At 45.2% G+C, this 27,556-nt stretch overlaps 2 protein-coding genes across 2 annotated transcripts in view; one reads left to right on the top strand and one right to left on the bottom strand.

The window, feature by feature from the left end:
• Positions 1-2,385, bottom strand: part of LOC137652561 (glutamate receptor ionotropic, kainate 2-like) — a 24,963-nt gene extending 22,578 nt beyond the window's left edge. Inside the window, exon 1 of the mRNA XM_068386051.1 lies at positions 2,235-2,385. Coding sequence (XP_068242152.1) covers positions 2,235-2,385 — 151 coding nt within the window. The remainder of the gene's footprint in view (positions 1-2,234) is intronic.
• A 1,732-nt stretch (positions 2,386-4,117) lies between these two features.
• On the top strand, positions 4,118-27,372 carry LOC137652563 (splicing regulatory glutamine/lysine-rich protein 1-like). Its single transcript, XM_068386052.1, has 3 exons — positions 4,118-4,274; positions 26,248-26,976; positions 27,353-27,372. Exons 1-3 carry the CDS (start codon positions 4,136-4,138, stop codon positions 27,370-27,372), a joined length of 888 nt encoding a protein of 295 aa, XP_068242153.1. The 5' UTR covers positions 4,118-4,135.
• Positions 27,373-27,556: the final 184 nt, after the last annotated feature.

A 27,556-nucleotide genomic window follows, 5' to 3' on the forward strand; every position in this document is an offset into this window, starting at 1 on the left:
CACAGCAAGGAATGAAGATAAACACATAAAAGATGCAACAAATATTTAAGGAAATTTGATAGAGCGTATTGATTTGCCATTCGAGCAAAGTATAGGAAAAAATTTCGGCACGTCGAGCAAAGACAAACATCTATTCTGACTGTTCAAGTATTTATAGTTACTACGTACGAGAAAAAGTTTAATGGTCTGCGAAGCACTGGTTGATCTACTGCTACTGTACTTTGTCAAGAACTCTAGATTATTATTATTATTATTATTATTATTATTATTATTATTATTATTATTATTATTATTATTATTATTATTATTATTAGTATTATTATTATTATTTTCACTGCTTGCTAAGCTGCAACCCTATTGGAAAAACAGGATGCTATAAGCCAAGGGGCTCCAACAGGTAAAATAGCCCAGTGAGGAAAGGAAACAAGGAGAAATAAAATTCTTAAGAACGGTAATAACATTAAAATAAATATCTCCTGTATAAACTATAAAAAACTTTATCAAAACAAGAAGAAGAGAAAAAAAAGACAACAGTGTGCCCGAGTGTACCCTCAAGCAAAACTCTAACACAGGACAGTGGAAGACCGTGGTACAGAGGCTATGGCACTATCCAGGACTAGAGAACAATGGTTTGATTGTGGAGTGTCCTTCTCCTAGAAGAGCTGCTGATCATAACTAAAGAGTCTCTTCTACCCATAACAAGAGGAAATAGGCCACTGAACAATTACAGTGCAGTAACCCCTTAGGTGAAGAAGAATTGTTTGGTAATCTTAGTGTTGTCTGGTGTATGAGGACAGAGGAGAATAAGTAAAGAAAATGCCAGACTATTAGCTGTGTGTGTGTAGGCAAAGGGAAAATGAACTATAACCAGAAAGAAGGATTCAATGTAGTACTGTCTGGCCAGTCAAAAGACCCCATAACTCTCTAGTGGTAGTATCTGAACGGGTGGCAAAGGGTGGAGGGTGTGAATGAATGAAACTCTTCTTCTACTTCTTCCAAATCTGTTATCCCTGCATTAAAGAGTCGGTTGCCTGATGTGTCATCTCCAATGCCTTCTATCAAAGGCATCCTCTTCCAACAAACCTCTTCTCTCCATGTCATCCTTCACCTTATCTCGCCGTCTAATTCTCTGCCTCTCTCTTGATCTTAACAGGTTCCTCCTAAGCCCTCTTCACTCCCTCCCCACCATCCATCCTCAACACATGGCCACACCATCTCAGTCGTGACACTCCTATCAACTCTACAATCTTTACTACACCTGCCATTCTTCTTATTTTATCATTTTCCAATCTTTCAAGCAGTGATATTCGTATAATCCACCTTGGCATTCTCATCTCTACTCTCCCAAGCTTTGCTTTCTCTTTTCTGATCCATACATTAACACTGGTCTTATCACTGTTTACTTGTTTTGGGTTTAAATCCAACCCTCCACTGAAGTCGAGTGAACTACCTCTCGGGCGGGTCCATATCAATCATCTAACGAAACATTTTCATTATAACTTATACAATTCTTTGATTGTAGCATCTTCCAAATCATATGATCTTGTGAACAGTAATGTCTTTAGTTTCTTCTTAAATTCAATTGCTCCCTTTAGGTCCTTTATTTCAGTTGGCAGTTTATTATAATGTCTAGGCGCACAGTAGCTAAAAGCCCTTTCACCAAATTTACTATTTGTTCTTGGTTCAGGTAGTCTATGTTTGTCACTCATGTGTCTTATGGTAACATTTGTTTCTAGTTCTAGTTTGTTCAGGCATTCTTTTAGATATTTTGGTTCATTTTGGTTCAGTATCTTAAACTGTGCTACAGATCTTGATATTTACCTTCATTGGCATTTTCTTATCACATTCCACCCCTGCTACTTCCCTCCACTTTCCCCATACTGCTTTTAACCTATCACGTATGCTATTCATGCACAATCTTAACATAACATTATCACCATTATTACGAATAGCCTTTTCGAATTTCAGGATCACATTTCAGCATGAAGTGGGTAGTCCCATCTGCTGGGTTTTTATTGAAGAAAAGACTGATTTCTATATTCTGACTCGGATCCATACAACGATTCCTATGAATCAAAGCATTAACTACATCATCTTCATCACTGAATACATCACATATAATTATTTTTTTTCGGTTTGGTTTGCCATTTTTTTCTCGTTTCGGTATCGCGACCATGCTTGGAATCTTATTCACGGCTTCGCTCTAATCCTGTCATCAGCGAAATTTACACCACCATTTCCATTAGAAGTTGATCTTGTATCAAGAATTGATATAAATTTGAATACTTTGTCAGCCTCATTTTCCTGTCGATGTTTTAAGTCGATGATTGTACTGATTTGATTACTATTACATTTTTCCTTAACCTTTTCAGCACATGTCCTCATTTTTTTGTAGCCACCAGTGTTTGATGATATAACTTGACCGATTAATCAATACTCTTCGCTAGATTATCAACTTTCTCAGTAAGATTTTGTGTCAGTAAACTGTGTAGAATCTGCAGAGTCAAGAGTCAGTAACGGCACTCCCAATGTTGCTCTTCGGTACTTCAGCAATTCTTGCTTCATATATTGTCCTATTATATTGTTTCTATACTGTCGCTCTTCTTCCATTTTTTTAAACATTCGTATACATATCTTCTTATTTTCATTATATTGCATTTGTGCTTCATTTACACATTAAGATAAAGGCATAACAGTTTCTCTATCTGTGCATCACTTGTGTTAGTGGTGGTCCCTTTAGTATGGGATATCTAAGAATAAAAAGGACTAGCAATTTTGAAAGACCCTAATCAAAAGCTTCTAAGCAAGGGATAGATTTTTATTAGTTTGTAGTTGAACTACGTAGCTTCTGAAGACAAGAAACACCCCTTAAATACCTAGCGTGAACCTTAAAGACTGAGCAGTTCTTAGATTTATATATTTACTAGGGTTTCCATAGGGGGAGAAATCTGAGAAGTACTTAAATACTCATACGCATCTGGAATGGACTTTGTGGGAGAACTATAGTCAATTTTTTTTTAGTGAGGCAGATTTGCACAGACTCGCAGGGGTGCCCTTTTAGCTCGGAAAAGTTTCCTGATCGCTGATTGGTTGGACAAGATCATTCTAGCCAATCAGATAGCAGGAAACTTTTCCGAGCTAAAAGGGTGAGTCGATGCAAATCTGCCTCACTAAATAAAATGACTATAGTTCTCATTTATCTAACTGTTCTACTCACCAAACACAACTCATTAAAGAATTAAAAGACTTATGTAAGCAATAAGTTATATCGTCTCTTAAATGGTGTAATGGGAAATGTAAATAAAAAAAAATGCTATCAGGTGTGTATTCGACCAAGAACTGGATAATAAGATTTTGGGCTTATAGCATCCTACAGTATCTTGCTATGGTTGTAGCACATACAGCCTATAGCTATGGCTGTAGCTCAGCTAGTACCAGATAGGCCTACACAGATAATTTATATCCATTCCAAGGAAAGTAAGTGCAAATCCATCATTGATAAAAGGAAGTTAATTGTAAATTGAATTCAAAGGATTATATAATGTAATATTATATAATGCAATACTTTATTATAATATATAAAACGTAAAAATTACCAAATAAAATACAGAAGCTGAACATAAGGTGTATTTCGGTGGTTGTCTCTAGTAATGTTTTATTAATAAGATTTTACTTCATACTAGAATGTCACTGTCCACTTTCAACTGCTCAGCATGCACGATAGCCAAACCTTTCGTAAAAACTGTTGCTGTGCAAAGGGATTCGTCTTTCCATCGGCAACTCCTTATTCACTCTTTATTCTAGTTATCTTATTTTATTATCTCTTTTCCACATCTGTATTATATATTCTTTTCTTTCTTCTATTCCTTCTTCCTTAAACAGAACATTTCCTGTTTGGGGAAATGAGTGTTATGTTTATTTTTTCAAGAACTGTTCTTTTATTTCAATCAGTTACTGAGACTTAATTGTCTCGTTATTAAGGATAATAACTGAACAATTTAGGTAAAATAAAGTTATAGAATTTATAAAATAATCTACAGTGAAGTATTCTAATAACTTAATACATTCAAGTTAAGCACGTAAAAATAGTATTGATTTTATTGTCTGTAGAGAGCAGTTCCATAGACAAACGCTTATGCACAAAAACTTGCTTTTGCAAATTGTAAACAAAGTCATTGGGTCAGCTCAACGCACATTAGACTACTGTCTATTTGTAGATGTTCAACGAGATGACCTAAATAGGTCTTATGAAGACGTAATTGGACTTGATTCAGGTATGTTATCAGAGCTTTACCGTTTAATTTAATCATAGTTTAGTTTTTAGCATTGGCCGTGACTACTCTCACCCGTTGAGTTAGAGGTAGACCTGATCCCCAGACCAAGTTATACGAATGCTTTATCTCAGCATAGAATCTCTTTATAACTGGAAATGTTTCTTTTATCTACTGCCAAGCTAGTGGGTCTTACCCATATTCTAAAGGTTAGCTTTTAGGTTAAGTTTATACATTAGTACATTAACCCTACTGAGGGAAATGAGAGGAGTCCTTGTACATTGAGACAACTTGAATAATTCTGAAGACTATATTTGGATGAAACTCGTTTTAGTTGGTATATGATACTTTAATTTTTAGCGGAACTGATATTCCTGATAAGATATGTACAAGTGCTGGCTATTTTGACATTTTTCTCCATGTGACTTGTGGTGTTTGGGAGCCTTTGTATAACGACAGTCAGGACCTCCTGCGGTCATAGAAAATGGGAATTTTCTTCCCATTTTCTAGTTGTTCGCAAGTCGGGGCTGTTGTACCACTGTACAATACCCTTGTCTGTTGTTCTGCTAAACCTCGAATCAAGAACACTACCTAACCTTAGCTCCCCACTTAACCTAACCTACAAGCCGTTTCCTTACCTACTTACCCAACGGGGGCCGATTCCTCTTAGACTGCAGTGTTTTTTGTTTACATAGTTTTGTTTGCAATTCACTTCACTCCTAGCTAGGTAGCATAATCATATTTCACAAAGGAAAAATATGCCACAAGTACTAATAAAGTTTACACATGTCCCAGCGAACTACAATCGCTCTATGTATTAACAGAACAAATACAGCTGTAATTACATTGCTTCAGGTCCTGGTTTAGCTTCATGGAAGAGGGACAATTATCAAAGGAGAAAGAATAAGGTGTTGGAACGGACTAAGACTTTCGGAATCACGGATATTGAGCGGATAAACACACTTGATTGATTCCAGGAATGCCTTCAGTGTACACCCACTATCCTTCAAATAGCATTTCTGAATAATGTACATAGCAAAGATGCTATCATACAAATGTTTCTGTGTCCAGAATTTTGGTAGTACAAACCTTTTAAGGACTCGCCACTGCGATTCAACGAATTGGTGTGTACACTCTGATCATCTGGACTCACAAAATTAACGCTATGGTTAACAGTGCAATGTTGAAGAGATTTATCCTTGGTATTATTATAATCCTTCCAACAGTTTGAAATTTTGGTAGTTTTAGGATGAAAGTATTCTAATAGTATCTGGATCAATGTCTTTTCTGAACGATTCATAACAACCCTGAAAAAGTCACGTGTTTCTCTGTCAATCTCGCTGAACACCCATTTGCCATTGACCCTGCTACCAACATTGTATTACCGTTTCCTGAACTTACCCCTGTCTATCTCTACGATATGTTCTGGAATTCCAATCTTCTTGCTGTCCATCGTTGAAATATCCACACATACGTCTAGGCAGAAGTTGTACTAGTCCACGAGCGTATTTGATACAAAACCTTTGTAGAAGGGGCCAATTATATTTTGAGGTATACAGTACTACTGTATCTACAAAACAGGCTAAAATAATAAAACACATATTCGCAATATAGTTTGTATCTCAAAAGAAAGCTTCCATGTTTAGGGGCATTAATTTCCTACTGCCTGAACTATTAGAACACCGCCAAAAAAAATATGGGTTTGCCATTGTGTGTTGATTTTCCATCATAGTTATAATACATTAAACCCAAAACAACATCTTGAACAAATTCTGGAATAATTCTCCAGGAGTCATATCTTTTATAAATAAGCTGTAAAGTCATTACTCTCAGTAAACTTCACAATCCTTAAAATTTTTAGATTAATTGAATTATAAAACTATTTACAAGTATCTTCACTCTAGAACTGATATTTGTTCTGTAACCGAAATACAAACCACGCTATTTACAAAGGGTTACCTTTTAGCGCAGCTGAAATGGCGAGCCATTAGAATTTAACGAGGGTGTATTACCCCCGCGCTAGTTAGCGGGGGGGTAGGGGAGTGGTAGCTAGCTACCCCTTCTCCCCCTCACACACAGGTGAATGCCCACTTTCACTTTTGGCTCGGACTGTGACAGACGTCTCTGTCTTGGTCCTCTCTTGGCAGCCATTGTTTGTTTTGTCTTTACTTAATCGCTTACTTTTCATTTACTCAATATATATGTAAACATGTTTTCATGTTTGTATATATATTTGAGTATAGAAATAAGAAGTACTACGTGTTACTACGCCCTTGTAGCTTCCTTTCCGTGTGGGGGGGGTTGCTAAGCCGTACGTTTGTCTCAATTAGTTATGAATCTAATTGTAGTTGTTTTTTGTTTTTCAGCTTGTAGAACGATTCCTTTCGGGGTTTTCGTTCTTTCTTTAGTGTTCATTCATTTTTAAATTACATAATTACATAGTTACATAATTATAATTGTTATAATTCTGTTTTGGTTACAGCTCTCCTTCCGTGAGTGTAAGTGGTTGTGAGGGCACGTGCCTGTTGTGTAATTCTTGTTTCCTTTCCCTCGGGATTCCTCTTCGGAGCCTTCCCGGGGGAATGAATGTGTACTGATATTATTTGTTTTATTTTTTTACAGTTACCAATCTAGTTCGTTTCTGTAATATGGCAACGGTGTGAGCTGTCTGGTTGAGTCCTGGGGATTCGGCTGTTGCTGCCTCCCCCCTTGTATTTTCGTCAGGGGCGTGTCTCCTTCTACTGGAAGTACTCCCGTGACGACGGACAGCTCTCCAGTTCATTTTAGAACTCTCAGGAGGCTTGCCTCCTTGGGCGGGTAACTTTCCTTCCGAGGGAAGTTTTTCCTGTCCAGGCTTGAGTTTTTCCCCTTTTGGGGGGTTCTTCTCTTGCCTTTTTTTCGTGCGACTATGCTCTTGGTGCTGAGCGGTCGCACCTGCAGTTTCGCTCAAGGGGCTGGGCAACTGCAGGAGCTCCTCTTCGGAGGATTGCTCCTTTTAGGTCACTGGCTGACTAGTCTCTTCTACGAAGTGTTTCTCTTTCGTTCGCGAGAGAGTACACTCATAGAGACTCCTCTTCGGAGGTTTCTTCTGTTGCTGTTGCTGTTGGCCTCCCTCGCCGTAAGGCCCACCGTCCGCCTCGTCGTAAGGGCCTCTCATCCCCCTATAAGGGTGCTTGAGGCGCCTTTTTGGATCTCCGTTTGCAGCCTACAACTCCTTTTTCTCGATCTTCCGCCTTGGTGCAGATGGAAAGCAGTCTGATCTCGTCTTCCGACGGGCAACGGTCTTCCCGACGGACAACGGTCTTCCCGACGGACAGCGGTCTTCCGACGGACATCAGTCTCCCGGCGGACAACGATCCCTTCGGGGCAAAGGGTTGCCCCCACGGGGGTTCTTCCCTTGCGTGTCAGGGTTTCCCTGCGCGCCCTTCTGCTGTGTTCTCTCCTGCTCCTGCTCAGTGTTAGCGCACAGGCGCTCTTCTGCTCATCAGCGCTCTCCTGTTCGTCAGCGCTTTCAAGATGATCATCCCTGCTGTTCCTGTTGGTTCCGGTTACGCGCCCTGTGCGCCCACGTTCGCCCTCGCGATCTAGAACTTCGGTTCAGGTCGAGGTCAAGGACTCTTCTTCTATGCGCTGGCTTCCACGCGTAGCCTTCTGCTCGTCAGCGATCATCAGCTCGCCAGCGATCTCCGGATCGCCCGCGTGTGTTACAGCCGGCACGCCAACGTTCTCCAACACTTCTGAAGGAACATGGTTCGCCAGCTACTAGCTCACCTGCGCATGCTGATCGCCATCGCGCGACCCTCAACTGCGGATGCTGATCGCCATCGCGCGACCCTCAACTGCGGATGCTGATCGCCATCGCGCGACCCTCAACTGCGGATGCTGATCGCCATCGCGCGACCCTCAACTTCGGATGCTGATCGCCATCGCGCGACCCTCAACTGCGGATGCTGATCGCCATCGCGCGACCCTCAACTGCGGATGCTGATCGCCATCGCGCGACCCTCAACTGCGGATGCTGATCGCCATCGCGTGACCCTCAACTGCGGATGCTGATCGCCATCGCGCAACCGCACACCTGCGGATGCTGATCACCATCGCGCGACCCTGCGCATGTTGATCACCATCGCGCGACCCTCAACTGCGGACGCTGTTCGCCATCGCGCGATCGCCCACCTGCAGATGCTGCTCGCCATCGCGCGACCGCCCACCTGCGCATGCTGATCGCCATCGCGCGACCCTGGCATGCTGATCACCATCGCACGACCCTGCGCATACTGATCATCATCGCGCGACCCGGCGCATGCTGATCACCATCGCGCGATCGCCCTCCTGCACATGCTGCTCGCGATCGCTCACCTTCGCATACTGCTCGCCAACGCACGATCGCTCACCTGCGCATGCTGCTCGACCATCGCGTCGGCATAACACAACGCGTCATCGCCAACCTGCGCGTTAGCGCTCACCAGCTCACCACCGATCGCTTGTTGATCCATATTGCCAGCGGTCTTCCTCGCCATCGCGCTAACGCTTGCGTTCGCCGCCTCGGACTCGCTCTCATCCACCTGCCCACCCTCACGACCGCTCGCCTGCGCGCCCGCTCGCCCGCGCGACCATTCGCCTGCGCGCCCACGTGCCTGCACGTCTACGCTCATGCGCGTCCGCGCCCATGCTCTCCAATGTTCGCCCACGCGCGAACCAACGGTTTTTCCATCGCGCGGACGGATGGTGTTCCGTCGCGCGAACCTACAGTGTTTCTTCGCACAAACGTCGGCTTATTTCTTGCAGTATCCATTGCTCGTCTATGGGTTATCGCTCGCCGACCACCAGCTCTCGCCCTTCCTACCACGCCCGCCCTCCTTCTGCGCTCCTTCGCTCACCTTCGTTTGCGTTACCGCGCATGGGCGCTTCCACGTTCGCCCACGCGAAAATCTTTGAATTACCGTCGCGCGAGCTCCAGGGCGATTGCGACCACGATTCCGTTTTCGCAGCATGGCCAGCCTGGCGAGTTCTTCTGGAGCGTATTTCCAGAACACGGCCTCACCCCGTAAACGCAGAGCATGGCACTTGCAAGAATAGGAGAAACTTAAGGGAGATCTGAGCAACGCTCCTCTTTCCTGAACCTGGGTTAGCCCTTCCCCGTCATTCCCTGGAAGGATTTTTGGCGGGGGGGCTTTCCGTTCGAGATTTCTCCATCGGACAAGGGGTGACTGCTTACCCCTTCCTCTGGGAGCTTACCAGGTTCTTTCCCTCCTCGGTTACGGCCCGAGGTTTGGTTCAAGGAAGCTACAGGAAGATCAGGGGTACTTTCCTCCTCTCGAGCTCAGGCACCTTGGCCTTTCGTCGTTAAGTATCTAACTTGCGGACAAGCTCGATGTTGTACCATCTGGACGCGCTGACTGAGGGCTTCCTTCAGGTGTCTCATCTGTGGAGGTCGACGACCTCAGACACCCTTCCATCCTTGAGAAGAGTTTGTTTGTGCCCAAGGACAGAGACTTAGACAGCTGCTGTGCGGAGGAAATCGACTTCCGGTTTCACTCCTCCAAGGCGCTTTCTTCTAGACTCTGCAGGGCTCCAGCGCCCTTTTCTTTCAACCACGTCGGCCTAAGTTATCGGCTACGACAACTGGGACAAGGTGTCCAATTGCAGTTTCCTCCTGTCAGGAACAGATGGCACGGGAGACTCCCCCGGGGAGGCACAGTCCTAAAAGGAGTTCACGAACTCTAGGATTGCAGGTTTTTCGCTGGGAGGATGCTTAAGGTTACTCATCCGAATGACAGCTTCCCGATGCCCATTCCCGCACAATCTCTGTGATTAGCCAAGGATATCGCGCCTGCCGTCTCTGTCAGCGAATTCAGTGTCTCTGAACCTGTATGCCATAACGTCAGCAGAGTTGCCCGGTTGGGCAGAATGATCCATACCTTAGGCGAAGGTCTTCCTTAGGATCATCGACGGCTTCACCCCCGGCCCCCTCAGTCGATCCTTTCTTGTAAGGAAGGATCTTAGAGGGGATGTCCGTAGTCGACCTCTCAGCCCTGATCAAGTTTGTCGAACAAACTTCGGCCAGCGTAGACCAGCAGAATCGATCAGACTGGTAACGAGGCGACAGGACTCCTTAAACCCTGGATCGGAAGGACGGGTACTTTCAGTTTCCATTCCATCCATCTTCCAGGGTGCTCGTCGAATTCAGCCTAGACTGCAAGTATTCCTGCTTATGATGCAGTGTGGCTATCCCGCCGTGGCATAGCAGGTTTGTTTCCCCAGAGAACTCTCCCTGCCTTCCTCTTGGCCGCTCAGGTGCAGGCTTCCGCCTCCTCTGCTGTTTGGAGGGCTGGTCAACTCCGGTAGGCTCGGGTTCGACCTTCTTCAGCGCCGGGACAAGCTTCCGGATGCTTACCATGAGTGTGGGCTCATGGTATTTTGCTTGGAGCCTTCTCTTCCTCTGCCTCAACATCTGGAGTATCTGGCCATGATATTGAGTCAACGGCCTTACCACGTTGGAAACCCCGCTTCTCGTCCGTCCAGCGAGGTTAAGCAACGTCGGTACTTGGATGGGTGACCACCTGGGGACGCCAGATTCTGTTACCACATCCTCCGAGCCTTCCTTTCGGTTGACTGTGGCAAGACTGAGGAGAGTCGCAGTACCTGTTCTCAGTCAAGCAGAGCTTTCAGCCCTACCTTGGAACGTTTCCTAGTTCTCCTTTCCTCATTGACCCGTCTATAGTCCGAACGGTCGCCTCAGGATAAGTTCCATGTGGGGCGATCCAAGTTCCGGTGGCTTCAGGCAATGTTTAACCGGACTTCCTGGCCCCTATGGGACCAGCGGAACTATTAGACCTGAAATGGGTGTTGACCTATGGAGCCTCTTGATGGTAGTGGATATTCTCGTCCTTTCCCCACATTCTTGATGCGGTTCTCGGACTCGTCAAAGGAAAGGGGGGGGGCATGTTCCGGTCCAGGCCTATGGTCAAGACCTGAAGGATACCTCTCCATCATTCAGGCAGGCTTAGGGGCCTTAGTCTGGCCCCTCTACAGATCCTACAGCTCCTGCCGAGTCGCCCCGTGCGCGTCGACTTCATGATTCTGGCGTATTCTAACCAGCAGGGGACGCATTTTCACACCTTCACATCTTGCAGTAGAGATACCGGGATGATTGAGATTCTCTCAATACCACCATTGGCTCTCTCATTCCAGGCAGGGGAATGTTCTCTCAGACTATCCGAGCAGAGCCTCGTAGAGAGAGTGTACCTGGGGGTCTTTGACCTTGGGTAACCAGCAAGTACTGGTTTGGGGGACCTGATCGCGACAGCTTGGAACCTCAAGCTTCCGCTATTCTTCCCCCCAGTCTCAGACCCCGAGACTCTGGCAAGATGCATTCCGGTGATGGTGAGACAACTTCGACGCCTGCGTCTTCCCTCCTTTTTGTCTGTGGACAATGGGTCTCAACAAGACCAGGTTGTCTGTCAACCTTTCAATGGGAGAGTTCCACTGGGACTATGCGCAGAACGGTTTCTGGACCCTCTGCTTCCCCTGACGGAACTCCCGGGAGAGCTTCTCCCACGGCGCAAACTACTCAAGCAACCACACTGCGACATCTCTCCCGAACCGGGGTGTCACTTCGGCTTCATGCCTGGAGACACTACGCCTCCTCCTCAAGAAGAGACAACCCGCTACAGTCGCGTCATCTGCGATAGTCATCCACAGGGGTCTCCCAGGCAAAGTGAAGAGTCTAAGGTGGTTGGTGCCGTGGGAGATATACCTCTTCCCTTGAGGCCTCTTCTCCAGCAATAACGGTCTTATTGCCTTTTGGCGGGAGGAAACTCCTTTCCGCTCTCGGCAATGAAGCCTGTCGCTCAGCCTTTCCCTGACCTTCAGGCTTAAAGGAATAACTTTTTCCTGCCTGCTGGATCTATCCTCGCTCATGCGAAGCTACGATCGTCCCTGCCCTAGTCGGAGGAAGACCTCCAACTTGGAGCATGGCTCGGACTTTTAGTCCTTTAAGAGATCTTCTCAAGACCCTTTACGACAGGCCTCGGATTGTATTCCGCCTTGGGTCTCCTGCTCACTCTGGCCACGGCCAGTGTGTAAGCAATCTTCTTGGTCTCTTACGACTCCCCCCTTTCTAAGGAAGAGGGGAAGGCAACATTCAGGCTCGCTCCTGAGTTGTTGGCTAGACTCAATCTGGGGGTCCCGGCCCTTCGGTCCGATTCATTCAAGATTTCGAGTCTCCATTCTGTATCTGATGTCCCAAGACCTTCTCTTTCTTGCCAGTAAAGGAATCGAGAGGTTAGCGCTGGGAACAGCTGCAGTTTGTCCTCAGTTGCAGCCGATTTGGGAGCACAAGGAGGACATGGGGGAGAGTCACCAGTACAGTGAACCCTCGTTTATCGCGGTAGATAGGTTCCAGACGCGGCCGCGATAGGTGAAAATCCGCGAAGTAGTGACACCATATTTACCTATTTATTCAACATGTATATTCAGACTTTTAAAACCTTCCCTTGTACGTAGTACTGTTAACAAACTACCCTTTAATGTACAGAACACTTTATGCATGTACTACAGTACCCTAAACTAAAACAGGCACAAATATTAAAGGCGATTTTATATCATGCGTTTCCTAAACACGCTAAAAAGCACGATAAAAAATGGCAACCAATTTTTTGTTTACGTTTATCTCTGATCATAATGAAGAAACAAACTGGAGGTAGAGCTTTGCTTATTACCCAGACATATTTCCCATACTTTTCCCTTAGAACTACATCACATCTTCCTACTTTAGATATATATATATATATATATATATATATATATATATATTACTGTATATATATGGGTTATGGAAAAAATCCGCGAAGTGGTGAATCCGCGATGGTCGAACCGCGAAGTAGCGAGAGTTCACTGTATACCTCTCACGGACTCAAGGACATTCATCTCGACCTGTCTCCAGACCCTCCCCCGTCACGGCGCCCTACAGCACGATGTTGGATACATCGCAACGTCCCTCGCCTTCGAGTAATACTACTCTGTGATGCAGGTGCTACAAGCTGGAGTCTGGAAGCGTCTAATGACCTTCGCAGCCCGCTTCCTGCAGGGCGTGACCCACAGGAGTCTCGATACGTTTTCTATCGCTCTGTGGTGGCTACACAACAGCTGGTCTAACCTCAGGCTCCTTTTTGGACAGGTAGCAGAAGGTTGAGGGCATTGTTATCAGGTTTTAGTCTGCATGAACGAAAGAAGTATGTCTGGCCCTTACTTCTTTCTTCATCATCCCCTCTACGGGGAAGCAGCATCCTGGTCTCTGCATAGCTGACCTCGAACCTCTGCAGGTAAACCATGCTTCCTTGTGTTCCGAGTATTGAATCAATACTGTCGCGTCCCCCATACCCTGACGAGGTGGTATTGGGAACGTCCTAACCCAGAGTTCCTTCTGGAACTCCAGGTCAACTGCCTAGGACGGGTCACACTTCTTCCTTCACACACAAGCTTACGTAGGCCACATGGTTCCTTGCGGAGCAAGGAACTTGTGAGGTGCAGTGACTCCTTTTCTCGAGTGCGACTCACTCGGATTCTTAGTCCCCGGGTAAAGCCAAAGCCAGTATGGCTGGGGACTTTCCACCCTACCTAAGGGGTAAGTCACCCTTTGTAAATAGCGTGGTTTGTATTTCGGTTACGGAACAAATGACAAATTCGAAGATAATTTGTATTTTTCCTAACCATACAAACCTTAGCTATTTACACATATTTGCCCGCCAGCCCTGTCCCCCAAGACAAGTCCTACCTCTAAGTGAAAGTGAGCATTCACCTGTGTGTGAGAGGGAGGAGGGGTGCTAGCTACCACTCCCCTACCCCCCCGCTAACTAGCGCGGGGGTAATACACCCTCGTTAAATTCTAATGGCTCGCCATTTCAGCTGCGCTAAAAGGTAACCCTTTGTAAATAGCTAAGGTTTGTATGGTTAGGAAAAATACAAATTATCTTCGAATTTGTCATGTTACCATCTTTGCTTCTCGTAGGTTGAGAATGAGCATGCCCAACCCACGCTTGATGCTCCCATTACCCTGTTTGAATTTGGAAACATCGGAATCTGATTGGATTAAAAAAAAAAAAAAGCCCTCCAGCAATTTCCCAGGTCAAGTGCAGTCAGATTGGGTTGTTTCAAATTGCCACGACCACCGATTAGTTCAGTATTCCATCATTAGACCCCTGCTAAATTTATCAAAATATCATCTATGGTGAATTCCGGGAACTACGGAAGAGAGTGTGCGTCAGGGTACAGAGCTCATTCGACTTATAAATTTCATAGCGATTTTGCTGGTTTTTAAAATAATTCTAGTTGTATCTGTTAAGAACTTACCTGGGGTATTTACATCATTCTTGAAAGTTTTCATTCTATACAGTACAAGTCTGCGATAGAGTTGAAAATAAGGGAGTTATGGGGCATATGTGTCATCACACATACAGGTGATCGTTATCGTACATACACCTCGGTAGCTGGACCATAATAACTTTTGTATTGATCAAGAAGCATATGAACACCATTTCATATTCTAAGTTCATTGTTTACTTTTGAGAAACTGATTGTGTGTTACTGTGCCCATTCTCTTTTGGCAACTTTCTATTATTTGCATAAAATAATCATTAGTTGGCTTTTTGGGGGTGTGTAGATGATTAGGAGAGGTGTAAACTTTCATATTACAATACTTGACAAACTGATTTTCTTTATTTTGGAAATGTTGTTTATTTTTATCTGAAATACTGTGTTATAAAGCTATTTTAGTCCTATGCGGTTACAAACTTTTGAGTCATTTATATGGGTTTACTCCTATGTCAATTTTCAATATTAAACTTACCCGATGATCATGTAGCTGTCAACTCTGTTGCCCGACAGAAATCTACGGTTGGGATACGCCAGCGATCGCTATACAGGTGGGGGTGTACACAACAGCGCCATCTGTGGTCAGGTACTCCAGTACTTCTTGTCAACAAGACCTCAATTTTTCCTCTGTCGTGCCACCGGCAAGACCTACTTGGATACGCTGTTGATTCTGGAGTTATTGTTCACGATTTGGTGATGTATTTGCTCTAGAGTTTAGCCTTCGCTATTCAGGAAGCTTTATCATTAGCTTAGCAAGCTTTTGGAATTAATTTGATTTAATTATGGTGACGAAGAGAGTATGGACTCTCTTTCACTTTTAAATGGCCGACCCTTCCCTTAGACGGAAGTGTTGGTGTCGAAGAGAGTATAGACTCTCTTTCTTAATTTTGCTTACAAAGTTATAGATTTATTTTATATCTCTCCACCTTTTATAGGCCTCTTCGATTAACTTCCTTTTATTATTAACTTATAAAAATTAATTTTTATGTTTGTTTATATGCGACCTTTCCTAATAGTAGGCGGTCATTACTTGGAACCGAAGTCAATTAACATTGAGCCCGTCATATCGTTTTTCCTGTTAAGATTTTATGCTATTTTAATTTTAATGTTTTTGAAAGATTTTCTTTGATAGTCTCGTACTGTTTTCAAAGTTGAACTAACGTTTTGTTTTGTCTCCGCAGTTGTTGACGTTCAGAACGTTCAACTTGAGCTCTATCGTTACGATAGAGAGAGAGTATTCACGGTTTCACGTTGCAGTAAGAGTAAACCGATTCTAGCGTTTTGTTCATTCTTTCTTAGCTTAAATGGTTTTAATTCTAATAAAGGAACTTTTTATTTGGGAAATCTTTCAGTTTTTTTCCTTTAACAAATAATATGTTTTAACGATATATATAATTGGGCTCTTCTCTCAGGTTCTAAGTCAAGAGAGAGAGAGAGAGAGATAGAGACGGAGGGAGAGAGAGGAGGATAAACGTTTCGTTCAAGCGGGTAACGTTGTTATCGTTTTTGCTCTTCTCCCTAGTCTCTTTAGGGGAAGAAGGTAAAACGTTTCTAGAGTTTTATTCTTGTTCCCAGGCTTTATGCGGTGAGAGATTTTCAACGTAGTTTATTTGATCTAGTGTTTAGTCTCTTTTCCAGCCACTGATTCTTTATCTTTCATTATGTTTTTCTGTTACATTGTAATACTGTTTTCGCAATTACTAACTTTTAATGAAGGATAGGATTGCGTGTTTCAGGTACAAACCACTTAAAGTTTCGAGTTCAGTGAAATAAGTGCAAACAGAAAATCAAAAGTGATAAAGTGATAAGCGCAAAGTGTTACAGTGTTGCGTTCGAGGGTTCGTCTGTTCGTGCCAGTTGTTCGCCTAGTCTGGGACCTCTTACAAGCTCCCAAGCCCAGGGGAGAAGTAACGTCGAAGGACTTATGGGTTCATCAGGCCTTGATCGACGAACAGACGTTTCCCTCCGTGGTTTCGGGTGTATCCACTCACGTTGCCGACGTGATCACCCCACCCACACAAAGACGAGAGAGCCCATTTATTCCTCGTCTGCGGAAGAGGTTTCTCGCAGAAACCATGGACCAAATCTTGCAGCTTTTAAGTGCAAGTCGGTCCCTTCCGCGCAAGTCCAACGGCCTAGGTGTAGCCACTGGGTCAGTTCGGACTTGCTGCAGTACGACAACTGCACACCTCCCAGAGAGGCAAGGTGGTACCGCAACAGGCAGTAACTCCGTCTGTTGCCGCACCAGCTGTTTTAGACCCTCAGTCACAACGGACAGTAGCTCCGTTTGTTGTTGTCTTTCATAGACCCTAGTGGTCCATGCTGCAGAATATACAGTCTCAGCTTGCTCCTTCATACAGGAGTATCATGCTGGAAGGTTGACAATGCAGCCTGTTAACCTACAACCCGCCGAGGTTGTGCGCTCAGCAGATACTGCGGCTGCCTGCTCCCACCCTCCACCTGTGAGAGCTCCACCTCCGATGCGCAGTCCACCCTGCCAGACGCATGTTCTTGCTGCGCCTCCTGCTTTAATGCGTGAGCTGCCGCATCGGGAGTTGCCGGGTTCCAGCACTATGAGGAGCCTCATGCTATGCGGCAACCTCCTCAACCCATGAGGCAGGAGCCTCATGCTATGCGGCATCCTCCTCAACCCATGAGGCAGGAGCCTCATGTGAGGCAGGAGCCTCATGCTATGCGGCAACCTCCTCAACCCATGAGGCAGGAGCCTCATGTGAGGCAGGAGCCTCATGTGAGGCAGGAGCCTCATGCTATGCGGCAACCTCCTCAACCCATGAGGCAGGAGCCTCATGCTATGCGGCATCCTCCTCAACCCATGAGGCAGGAGCCTCATGTGAGGCAGGAGCCTCATGTGAGGCAGGAGCCTCATGTGAGGCAGGAGCCTCATGCTATGCGGCAACCTCCTCAACCCATGAGGCAGGAGCCTCATGCTATGCGACATCCTCCTCAACCCATGAGGCAGGAGCCTCATGCTATGCGGCAACCTCCTCAACCCATGAGGCAGGAGCCTCATCCTATGCGGCATCCTCCTCAACCCATGAGGCAGGAGCCTCATGTGAGGCAGGAGCCTCATGCTATGCGGCAACCTCCTCAACCCATGAGGCAGGAGCCTCATGCTATGCGGCATCCTCCTCAACCCATGCGGCATGAGCCTCATCCCATGCAGCATGAGCCTCATCCCATGCAGCATGAGCCTCATACCATGCAGCATGAGCCTCATCCCTTGCAGCATGAGCCTCATCCCATGCAGCATAAGCCGCATGCCATGCAACATGCTCTGCATACCTTACAGCATGCTCTGCATAGCATACAGCATGCTCTGCATTCCTTACAGCATGCTCTGCATACCTTACAGCATGCTCTGCATACCTTACCGCATGCTCCTCAATCACACATCTTTGGTTGTTGCCAACTCACAAGACTGTCAAGCAGTTTCATAACGTTGCCTTCTGGTCTGCTGCTTTTGCACCAGTGAAACCCTCACTGAGAGAACTTAGCTTTTCTCGGATATGGTTCCTGTAGATGAGAAAGTGCTATTCTCCCTCCTTCTGATATTCCCTTGAGGACTCTGTCATTTGGAGAGGAGCCTTAAGCTGCTTAGCCTCCTATGGACTTTTATTTAAGCATAACATGCTTCCAGGGAGGGTAATAGTTCCGCTTCAGTCGCTAACCCCGTCTGTTGCCACACCTGCTCCCATAGACCTTGAGCTTTGTTGCAAGACATGCAGTCCAAGCTTAGTCCTTGTTAGAGGATTTTTGTTTACGGAGTCAGTGTGTCACTGGGAAGACGTTCAACAACCAGCAGAGGTGACTTGTTGTGACGCAGTGCGGCAACCTCAGCAACCCGATAAGGAGTTGTCTGTACTACCCAGACAGTCTAGACAGTTTCGGGTTGTCGCTGTACTTCCTCGCTTCCCCATGGTTGACAGTTCACAGACTGTGCAGCAGTACCATGATTTTGTGTCCGGCTCCGTCAGACGACTGGCTTTTAAGAGCTCCCACAAGTCGTCGCTGTCTGGAGAATCTCAGATGGACTATGGATCTGACCAAGGAACTGGGCCTCCTGGTCAATTTAGAGGAGTCCCAGCTCGTCCCATCCCAGACCATTGTCTACCTGGGTATGGAGCTTCAGAGTCGAGCTTTTCGGGCTTTTCCGTCGGCCCCAAGGATCTACCAAGCCCTAGAATGCATCCAGAGCATGCTGAGAAGGAACCGATGCTCAGTCAGGTAGTGGATGAGTCTAACAGGGACACTTTCATCGCTGGCCCTGTTCATCGAGTTAGGGAGACTCCACCTCCGCCCCCTTCAGTATCATCTAGCTGCTCACTGGATAAAGGACATGACGCTAGAGACGGTCTCAGTTCCTGTTTCCGAAGAGATGAGGTCTACTCTAACGTGGTGAAAGAACAGCTTTCTTCTCAAGGAAGGTCTACCTTTGGCTGTTCAGAAACCCGACCGCCGTCTCTTCTCGGACGCATCAGACACGGGCTGGGGTGCGACTTTGGACGGACAGGAATGCTCGGGAACATGGAATCAGGAGCAAAGGACACTTCACATCATTTGCAAGGAGCTGTTGGCGGTTCATCTGGCCTTGATAAACTTCAAGTCCCTCCAGCTTAACAAGGTGGTGGAGGTGGACTCCGACAACACCACAGCCTTGGCTTACATCTCCAAGCAGGGAGGGACTCATTCGTGGAAGTTGTTCTAGATCGCAAGGGACCTCCTCATCTGGTCAAAAGATCGAAAGCTCACGCTGGTAACGAGGTTCATTCAGGGCGATATGAATGTCATGGCAGATCGCCTCAGCCGGAAGGGTCAGGTCATCCCCACAGAGTGGACCCTTCACAAGAATGTTTGCAGCAGACTTTGGGCCCTGTGGGGTCAGCCAACCATAGATCTGTTCGCTACCTCGATAACCTAGAGGCTCCCGTTGTATTGTTCTCCGATTCCAGACCCAGCAGCAGTTCACGTGGATGCTTTTCTGCTGGATTGGTCCCATCTCGACCTGTATGCATTCCCGCCGTTCAAGATTGTCAACAGGGTACTTCAGAAGTTCGCCTCTCGCAAAGGGACACGGCTGACGTTGGTTGCTCCCCTCTGGCCTTCGAGAGAATGGTTCATAGAGGTACTGCAATGGCTGGTCGACATTCCCAGGACTCTTCCTGTAGGAGTGGACCTTCTACGTCAACCTCACGTAAAGAAGGTACACCCAAACCTCCACGCTCTTCGTCTGACTGCCCTCAGACTATCGAAAGACTCTCAAGAGCTAGAGGCTTTTCGAAGGAGGCAGCCAGAGCGATTGCCAGAGCAAGGAGGACATCCACTCTCAGAGTCTATCAGTCTAAATGGGAAGTCTTCCGAAGCTGGTACAAGGCCAATGCAGTTTCCTCAACCAGTACCACTGTAACCCAGATTGCTGACTTCCTGTTACATCTAAGGAACGTAAGATCCCTTTCAGCTCCTACGATCAAGGGTTACAGAAGTATGTTGGCAGCGGTTTTCCGCCACAGAGGCTTGGATCTTTCCACCAACAAAGATCTACAGGACCTCCTTAGGTCTTTTGAGACCTCAAAGGAACGTCGGTTATCCTCTCCAGGCTGGAATCTAGACGTGGTCCTAAGGTTCCTTATGTCATCAAGATTTGAACCTCTCCAATCAGCCTCTTTTAAGGACCTCACATTAAAAACTCTTTTCCTCGTGTGCTTGGCAACAGCTAAAAGAGTAAGTGAGATCCACGCCTTCAGCAGGAACATAGTTTTCACATCTGAAACGGCTACATGTTCCTTGCAGCTCGGTTTTTTGCTAAAACGAGCTTCCTTCACGTCCTTGGCCTAAGTCGTTCGAGATCCCAAGCCTGTCCAACTTGGTGGGGAACGAACTGGAGAGAGTACTTTGCCCAGTTAGAGCTCTTAGGGACTATCTAAAAAGGTCATAACCTTTACGAGGACAATCAGAAGCCTTTTGGTGTGCTATCAAGAAGCCTTCTCTTCCATGTCTAAGAACTCAGTTTCTTACTAAATCAGGCTTCTGATTAGGGAAGCACATTCTCATCTGAAGGAAGAAGACCTTGCTTTGCTGAAGGTAAGGGCACATGAAGTGAGAGCTGTGGCTACTTCAGTGGCCTTCAAACAGAACCGTTCTCTGCAGAGTGTTATGGATGCAACCTATTGGAGAAGCAAGTCAGTGTTCGCATCATTCTATCTCAAAGATGTCCAGTCTCTTTACGAGAACTGCTACACCCTGGGACCATTCGTAGCAACGAATGCAGTAGTAGGTGGGGGCTCAGCCACTACATTCCCATAATCCCATAACCTTTTTAACCTTTCTCTTGAATACTTTTTATGGGTTGTACGGTCGGCTAAGAAGCCTTCCACATCCTTTTTGATTTGGCGGGTGGTCAATTCTTTCTTGAGAAGCGCCGAGGTTAAAGGTTGTGATGAGGTCCTTTAGTATGGGTTGCAGCCCTTTATACTTTAGCCACCTAAGAGTCGTTCAGCATCCTAAGAGGACCGCTACGCTCAGTAAGGAAGACGTACTTATTAAAGGCAGAGTAATGGTTCAAGTCGACTTCCTTACCAGGTACTTATTTATTTTTTATTGTTATTTTGAATAACTAATAAAAATGAAATACGGGATACTTAGCTTCTTTGTTAACATGTATACTGGTCTCCACCCACCACCCTGGGTGTGAATCAGCTACATGATCATCGGGTAAGTTTAATATTGAAAAATGTTATTTTTATTACTAAAATAAATTTTTGAATATACTTACCCGATGATCATGATTTAAATGACCCGCCCTTCCTCCCCATAGAGAACCAGTGGACCGAGGAAAAAATTGAGGTCTTGTTGACAAGAAGTACTGGAGTACCTGACCACAGATGGCGCTGTTGTGTACACCCCCACCTGTATAGCGATCGCTGGCGTATCCCGACCGTAGATTTCTGTCGGGCAACAGAGTTGACAGCTACATGATCATCGGGTAAGTATATTCAAAAATTTATTTTAGTAATAGAAATAACATTTTTCTATGACCAGACCAAAGAAAAAGGGGTGCTTAGCTGGTAACTGTAATAGGTTACTAAGCAACTTCACTACTGAGCAATGCTACGCACTACTGCAAGGCAAGCTTCACTCTTCTCCTGGTCGTTGTGTTGAGTTCGTTTCTCTTGCTGTTCCATGATCATGACAACGCTCCACACTGGATTACCTTTACAGTGCTTTTTGTGCCTTTTTGCTTTGTCTACTGTTGCTAGTATTATGCGGACTTACCCTGGCTGTGATGGTCACCCTTGTGGCACCTTCGTGAGTTGGGTAGTCTACCTGTGATAGAGATAGAGCCACATCCCTTCTGCCCTTCATTCCGTGGTAAACGATGTTTCATTCAGTCTCTATGTGAGTATTGTAGGGAGTGGCTATCCTCCCAGTTGGGGAAATATCGTTCTTGTCACAAGACACTAGCTAAAAATGATCGATCCCCTTCCCTGTTTTCTTCTGGTGACAGTAAGTAATGCAAGCTTTTTTCTGCGACACCCGATATTCCCCACTCCATTCCTCCTTTTCTTGAGCCCTCAGGGTAACAGAGAGGATGACGTCCATGATTTACCTTTACTGTACTTATTGATGATGCTAATTTTGTGAATGTATTATTGTCCCATGGACCAAGTGATCACGAGTCACTCCCAGAGAATGATCCCCTGAATCTGGCCTCTGCACTTCCAGTGCATGATCCAGTCTTGGTACCCGATCTCCCTCTCCCCCTGCTAGTTTACATAGTGGTGAACCCTTTATGGCAGATTTTCTGCAGGATAACATTTCGCTTCTTGGGCTTCGCCTGTGAAAGTGGTGAAAGTCTCCCTTCATTTAACACTCGAGTTGAGACTGTCATTTCCCAATGTACTGAGTTGGTCCTGTTGGAAGATCCCTATCTTTCATCCACTCATTCATACGAGTCTGGCTTCCCTTGCAAGCCCAGGGCTCCTTGGTATTGCTCTCCTCACAAGAATTCTCCAGGCTTGTCCCAGAATTATCCCTCTTATGTTGACGTTGTTCAGACCTCTTTGATAGCGTCCACAACTCCAACTTTGGTTGGGCCCTATTGTTAAAGTACCATTGCTTCCTCCGTCAAAACAGCCTGTACGGAAGGCCAAAGTATCAACCATCTCTACTTACTTGTTGGCACCGAGCGTGTCAACATGTATTACAGTTCCACCTCATACGCAGACAGACATATCTGTAAACGCTGTTGTCACAGAATGCACCGCCATTCCTGCGTGTGAGAGTATTCCTCCGCGTAATATCTATGACGCCATTTCACATAATAGAGATTCACGCCATGCGGCTGCTATTTCTACCCAACCACTTAATTGTGTTGACGCTTACTGCAAATATATTCCTAAGTTGATTCAGGTTGCCTACCAGGTAGCCTTTACCTAGAGAACTCAACTACTATGTTTGGATCCTACGTATCCAACAACCAAACACCATAATAATGACAAGCCTACAATTTTACCACAATGCACATAAGCTAGTACCTTGCCTAATGTTCATACTGCTCATGGATTTACCCATTCTATGGAACAGCCTAAATCGTCTTTGTTCTGTCACTAAATACAAACCCTTTCGCTCTAATGGGAATATACTTTAGGCAAAGCTGGAAGACTAGCCATAAGACTTTTAGCAAGGTGTAAATACCCCACCGCTAGTTAGCAGCGACGTAGGGGAAGTTCCAGGTACCCCACTAACACACACACCTGTGTTGTCTCGTCTCTTTTGTTTTTGGCTCGGTTGAGAGTGGATGTCGTCTCTCTCCATCGCTCTTACTGACTGGTCATAAGACTAATCTTTTTTTTGCTTTTTCTTTTCATTTTGTAATTGTTATTCTTCTAGGTTGTCTTGCGGACTTGTCCGTGACTCACCTGAGGGGCGCAAGTGCATTACCTTCGTGTCTCTGGTCGAGATAGATCCTCATTCACTGTGCCCGAGCTGCCCAGGACAACCTTGTACGTGGTCATCCTTCCAGAGAGAGAGATTTAGTAGGAGGTGGAAAAAGTAGAAGAGGGATTCTTCTCCTTTGGGGTCATCTTTGAAGTCTAAGAAACCTTGACTTCATTCTTCCACTCATTGATCTCTGTCCTAAGCTCCTTCTCGATTGGTTTCCCTCGGGGATCGATCAGATAGGAGCGGTGACGCTTTAACCTTGGGACAACCCTTAGGTTTGAAGGAGACCGCCACTTCGTCAACATCAGGTGTCAGAAGACCTTCCCATTTATGGGAAAGACGACCTTCGCCTGAGTGGTCATGCCTCGGGGTTTCTGCAAGCGTGTATTAGATTATTCCATGCTTTGCTCTAGCTCTTTGGGGCATAGCTTTTCGGAGCTAGACGACAATAAGATTAGGCGGGTGTTCGCAATCCCGACCCCTCACAGTAAAAATGTTGCCGCTTTGCAGTGTCAGATTTTTGAAAACTTGCACGCAGGGTTTCTATCTCTTACAAGGGAGTACCTGCTGTTCTGTCTTCACGCTAGCGCACAGTAACAGTCCAGCCTTAACCCCCTAGAGCGCAAATCTGCACTCCTTGTGGAAAAAGCGCGAGCAGGAGTGCTTATCTCCAGAGCGTGCATGTTCGGAGAGACGCAGATCCTAGTCTTGTGGACGAGTCTTGCATAGTGTTGTGCACCATAATACCTCAAGGTGGAAAGGCGAGCTTTTCTGCCTGACGAGGGTCTGCGTGCTCTTTTGACTATGCGTAAAGCTCACCTTAGTGAGTTGGTCATCTTCCATTCACTAGCATGCAAAACTTCATCTTTGTGTGCACCACAGGTGAGCGCTACCTCGCTAGCGCGCTCCCAGCGCACTATAAGATCAGGCAGACCCTACCTTACCATTATGTGTTGTTACAGGTGTGCGCACTAGTGCACCTTTCCAGCGCTGAACTCGCCAGCCCTCTCGTCATCCCCCTTGTTATCAAGGTGGACAGCGATCACTAGGAATGGAAATTCCTTCACCTCACGATCAGTGGGGGATGTCTGCCTAGGAATTGTAGGAGATGGCAGTTGGACTGTGTGGAAGACTGGACCATCCATGTCCTGTGGTCCGGTTACCACCTCTCATTCATCAACCCTCCTCCTCCTCTAATTCCTCCTCAAATAACATCATTGTCAAACAGAGTGAGTTTGGAGGAACATTATGCCCTCCAAAAAGGAAATTCAGAGGATGATCTAGAAGGATGCTCTCCTGTAGGTTGATGATGAGAGTCTCTGCTTCTTCAGTCAGCTCTTTCTTGTTGAGAAGGCATCTGAAAGCTGGAAACTTGTTATTGACTTTTCAGCCCTGAACTTGTTCATCAGGCAGATCGAGTTCAAGATGAAGACAGCAACCATGGTCATTCAAGCCGTCCGACCAAGAAATTTCATGGTCACAATGGATATCAAAGATGCTTTCTTTTATGTCCTGATCCATCCGACGTCTAGGAAGTTCCTGCATGTGGTAAGAGATGGACAAGTGTACCAGTTCAAGATTCTGTACTTCGGCCTGTCGACAACTCCTCAGGTTTTAACGAGTCTTCGAACTGGTCTCGTCTGATTGATAATCCCCAGAGGTTAACTGAGGTAAGACCACACTCCAAGAAGGACCTTCTCTGGGGGTTAGACCAATCGATTCTCAAGAAGGGATCTCCTTCGCTTAAACTTTCCGACCATCACCACCCCTAATAAGTCCCGGCTGCAATTCAGTTGTGTTTAGAGTGAGCTGCCGATAAGATAACTACCCTGTCGGTTGTTTACACCTCGGTTAATGTTTAACTGCCGTATTCCAGTCTTCGCTATTATTATACTCCTATAGTAAAGAACACAGGTTTGTATAGTTAAGCAAAATGCAAATTACTTTTGTCAGTTCCCACTTCAACCACCCTGCTCAGTCCTAGGCTTGAGGACAAAAGGGTTTATTTTGCGACAGATGGGTGGGCAGGGCTTCCCCTTCACATCCTCTGTTGTTAATCAACTACCATATTAATGAATCAATAGCCATTCAAGTGCCTCTAAAGAGACATCCCTATTTTACTGGAGTAAGGATAAGGGGACTATGAAAAATACCAATTAATTTACCTTGCTTTGAAATTTGTAAATTTAGAAGCAATTTTCATATCTTAGTTTATAGTGTAATTATTTCTTAAAATTTATCTAGAATGTAAGTAAAAATTTTCCTTTCATGTACCATAAAAGGATATGAATTACTGTATGGGCTTGATGTCTCGTTTTTTTTATGATATCCTAGGAAGTGCAGTAATCTATATGTGTAACAAAAACTTTAGTATATGTCTGTTTACTTCATTACTTGTTACAATATTCTAAAAATAGTAAAGTTATTAAAAACAGCTTCTTCATTTTATAATGTAGAATCAGTAAATTGTAAAAGCATGTATATTTCAGGAAATTTTTTATGTTTTTCTCTAATGTCTCACACTGGTAGATATAATGGGAGTAGTCTGTAGTATGGTATGAAAAACTTCCTTTTTTTTTAGTAACTTTAATGATGATAACAGATGAAACTGATATTTTACTTTTGGCTTTTTTTTACTTTCTAGGTCAAATGGGTCGATACAGTAGTAGTAATAGTAGTGACACCCCTAGCCCTGGACGACGTCCCTCATCCCCAAGTTCTCAGAGGTTTTCAGGAAGAGATAGAAAATCGTACGTAAAAGGGAAAGGAAATCAAACCAGATCACGATCTCGTGATCGAGGGAGGCATTCCAAATCTCAAGATAGAAATGTACCCAGTTCATATTCCTATAACAGAGGTGGCAGATCACGATCAAGGGGTAGAAGCAGATCGAGATCAAGAGAACGGAGGCTGCATAGTGAAGTAAAGGAAAGAGCTAAGGGGTCCTGGAATAAGAAAGATGCACGTAGGTCAAGGTCCCCAGAAAGGAGTCGATTTTCCAGGTCACGCTCTCGTTCACAATCAAGAACAAAGCATAAATCTGGCTATAGTCATAGAGATAAGAATCCTTTTTCATATAGTGACAGATACAGTAAAGAACAAGATAAAGACTACAATAGAGGATTTTCTAGAAGACAAGAGAGCGATTCTTCTGACAGTGACAGATTCAACTCAAATGAAAGAGGCTCAAGGAATGGCACTTTAGATCGTAAAAGAGGAAGATCCACTGAAAGGGGTGGAGGTGAAAACAAGAGGGAGCATTCACCACCAACACCAGATGGAAGATGGGGCCATAGTAAATATTTTGAACAGCAAAAACAAGAAAGAGAGTGGGGTGGAGGGTATCGTAAAGGCAGTAGTTACAGAGATAGAGGTTGGTACACTATATTTAATTCATTAAATTAATCTTTCTGTATACAATAGATAAAATTTTTTCTCAATTCCATCTTTGTTCCTACCCGAATACAAACTTTCATTCTGTACATAGGAGAATGATAACAGCAAAGCTGTAATACTGCCACTAAAACTTTTAATGACGTGGCAATAACCGACTGGTTCTGATCTGTCGGCAGCAGGTAAACACTCTCCCCCTCTCTAAGCACTGTCCCCCCACTCACAAAGCAAGGTGAGAATGTCTGTTCATCTCTGTGGCTGATATCAAAGTGGTATACTTTGATATCAGTCGCAGAGATGAACAGATGTCATATACCTTTACTGGCTATTATGAAACTTTAACTTATTCTTTTCAGGTTTCCGTTTGTCTAAATGAGGATGCCATACATGAGAACGTGCCTGGGCATGTCGGGCCGCAACTGCTGCAAGTTCACATCTGATTTGCCTTGTGTGCAAAGGAGACTCCTACACGCAGGCTTCTCCGTATGAGTGTCTGGAGTGGCCATTAGTAAGACAAGCAGTAAGACTACTGGACTCTATGATTATGTTGAGTCTAAAAG

The sequence above is a fragment of the Palaemon carinicauda genome, chromosome 13 (genome assembly GCF_036898095.1).
Source record: "Palaemon carinicauda isolate YSFRI2023 chromosome 13, ASM3689809v2, whole genome shotgun sequence".
In the NCBI taxonomy this organism is placed as follows: domain Eukaryota; kingdom Metazoa; phylum Arthropoda; class Malacostraca; order Decapoda; family Palaemonidae; genus Palaemon; species Palaemon carinicauda.

What these genes read in the sequence shown, in the direction of transcription:
- LOC137652563 (XM_068386052.1), top strand. Translation starts at nt 4,136, where the DNA reads ATGCACAAAAACTTGCTTTTGCAAATTGTAAACAAAGTCATTGGGTCA. An exon ending in CGTAATTGGACTTGATTCAG is followed by an intron (nt 4,275 to 26,247) that starts GTATGTTATCAG and finishes TTTACTTTCTAG; the next exon opens with GTCAAATGGGTCGATACAGT. An exon ending in CAGTAGTTACAGAGATAGAG is followed by an intron (nt 26,977 to 27,352) that starts GTTGGTACACTA and finishes TATTCTTTTCAG; the next exon opens with GTTTCCGTTTGTCTAAATGA.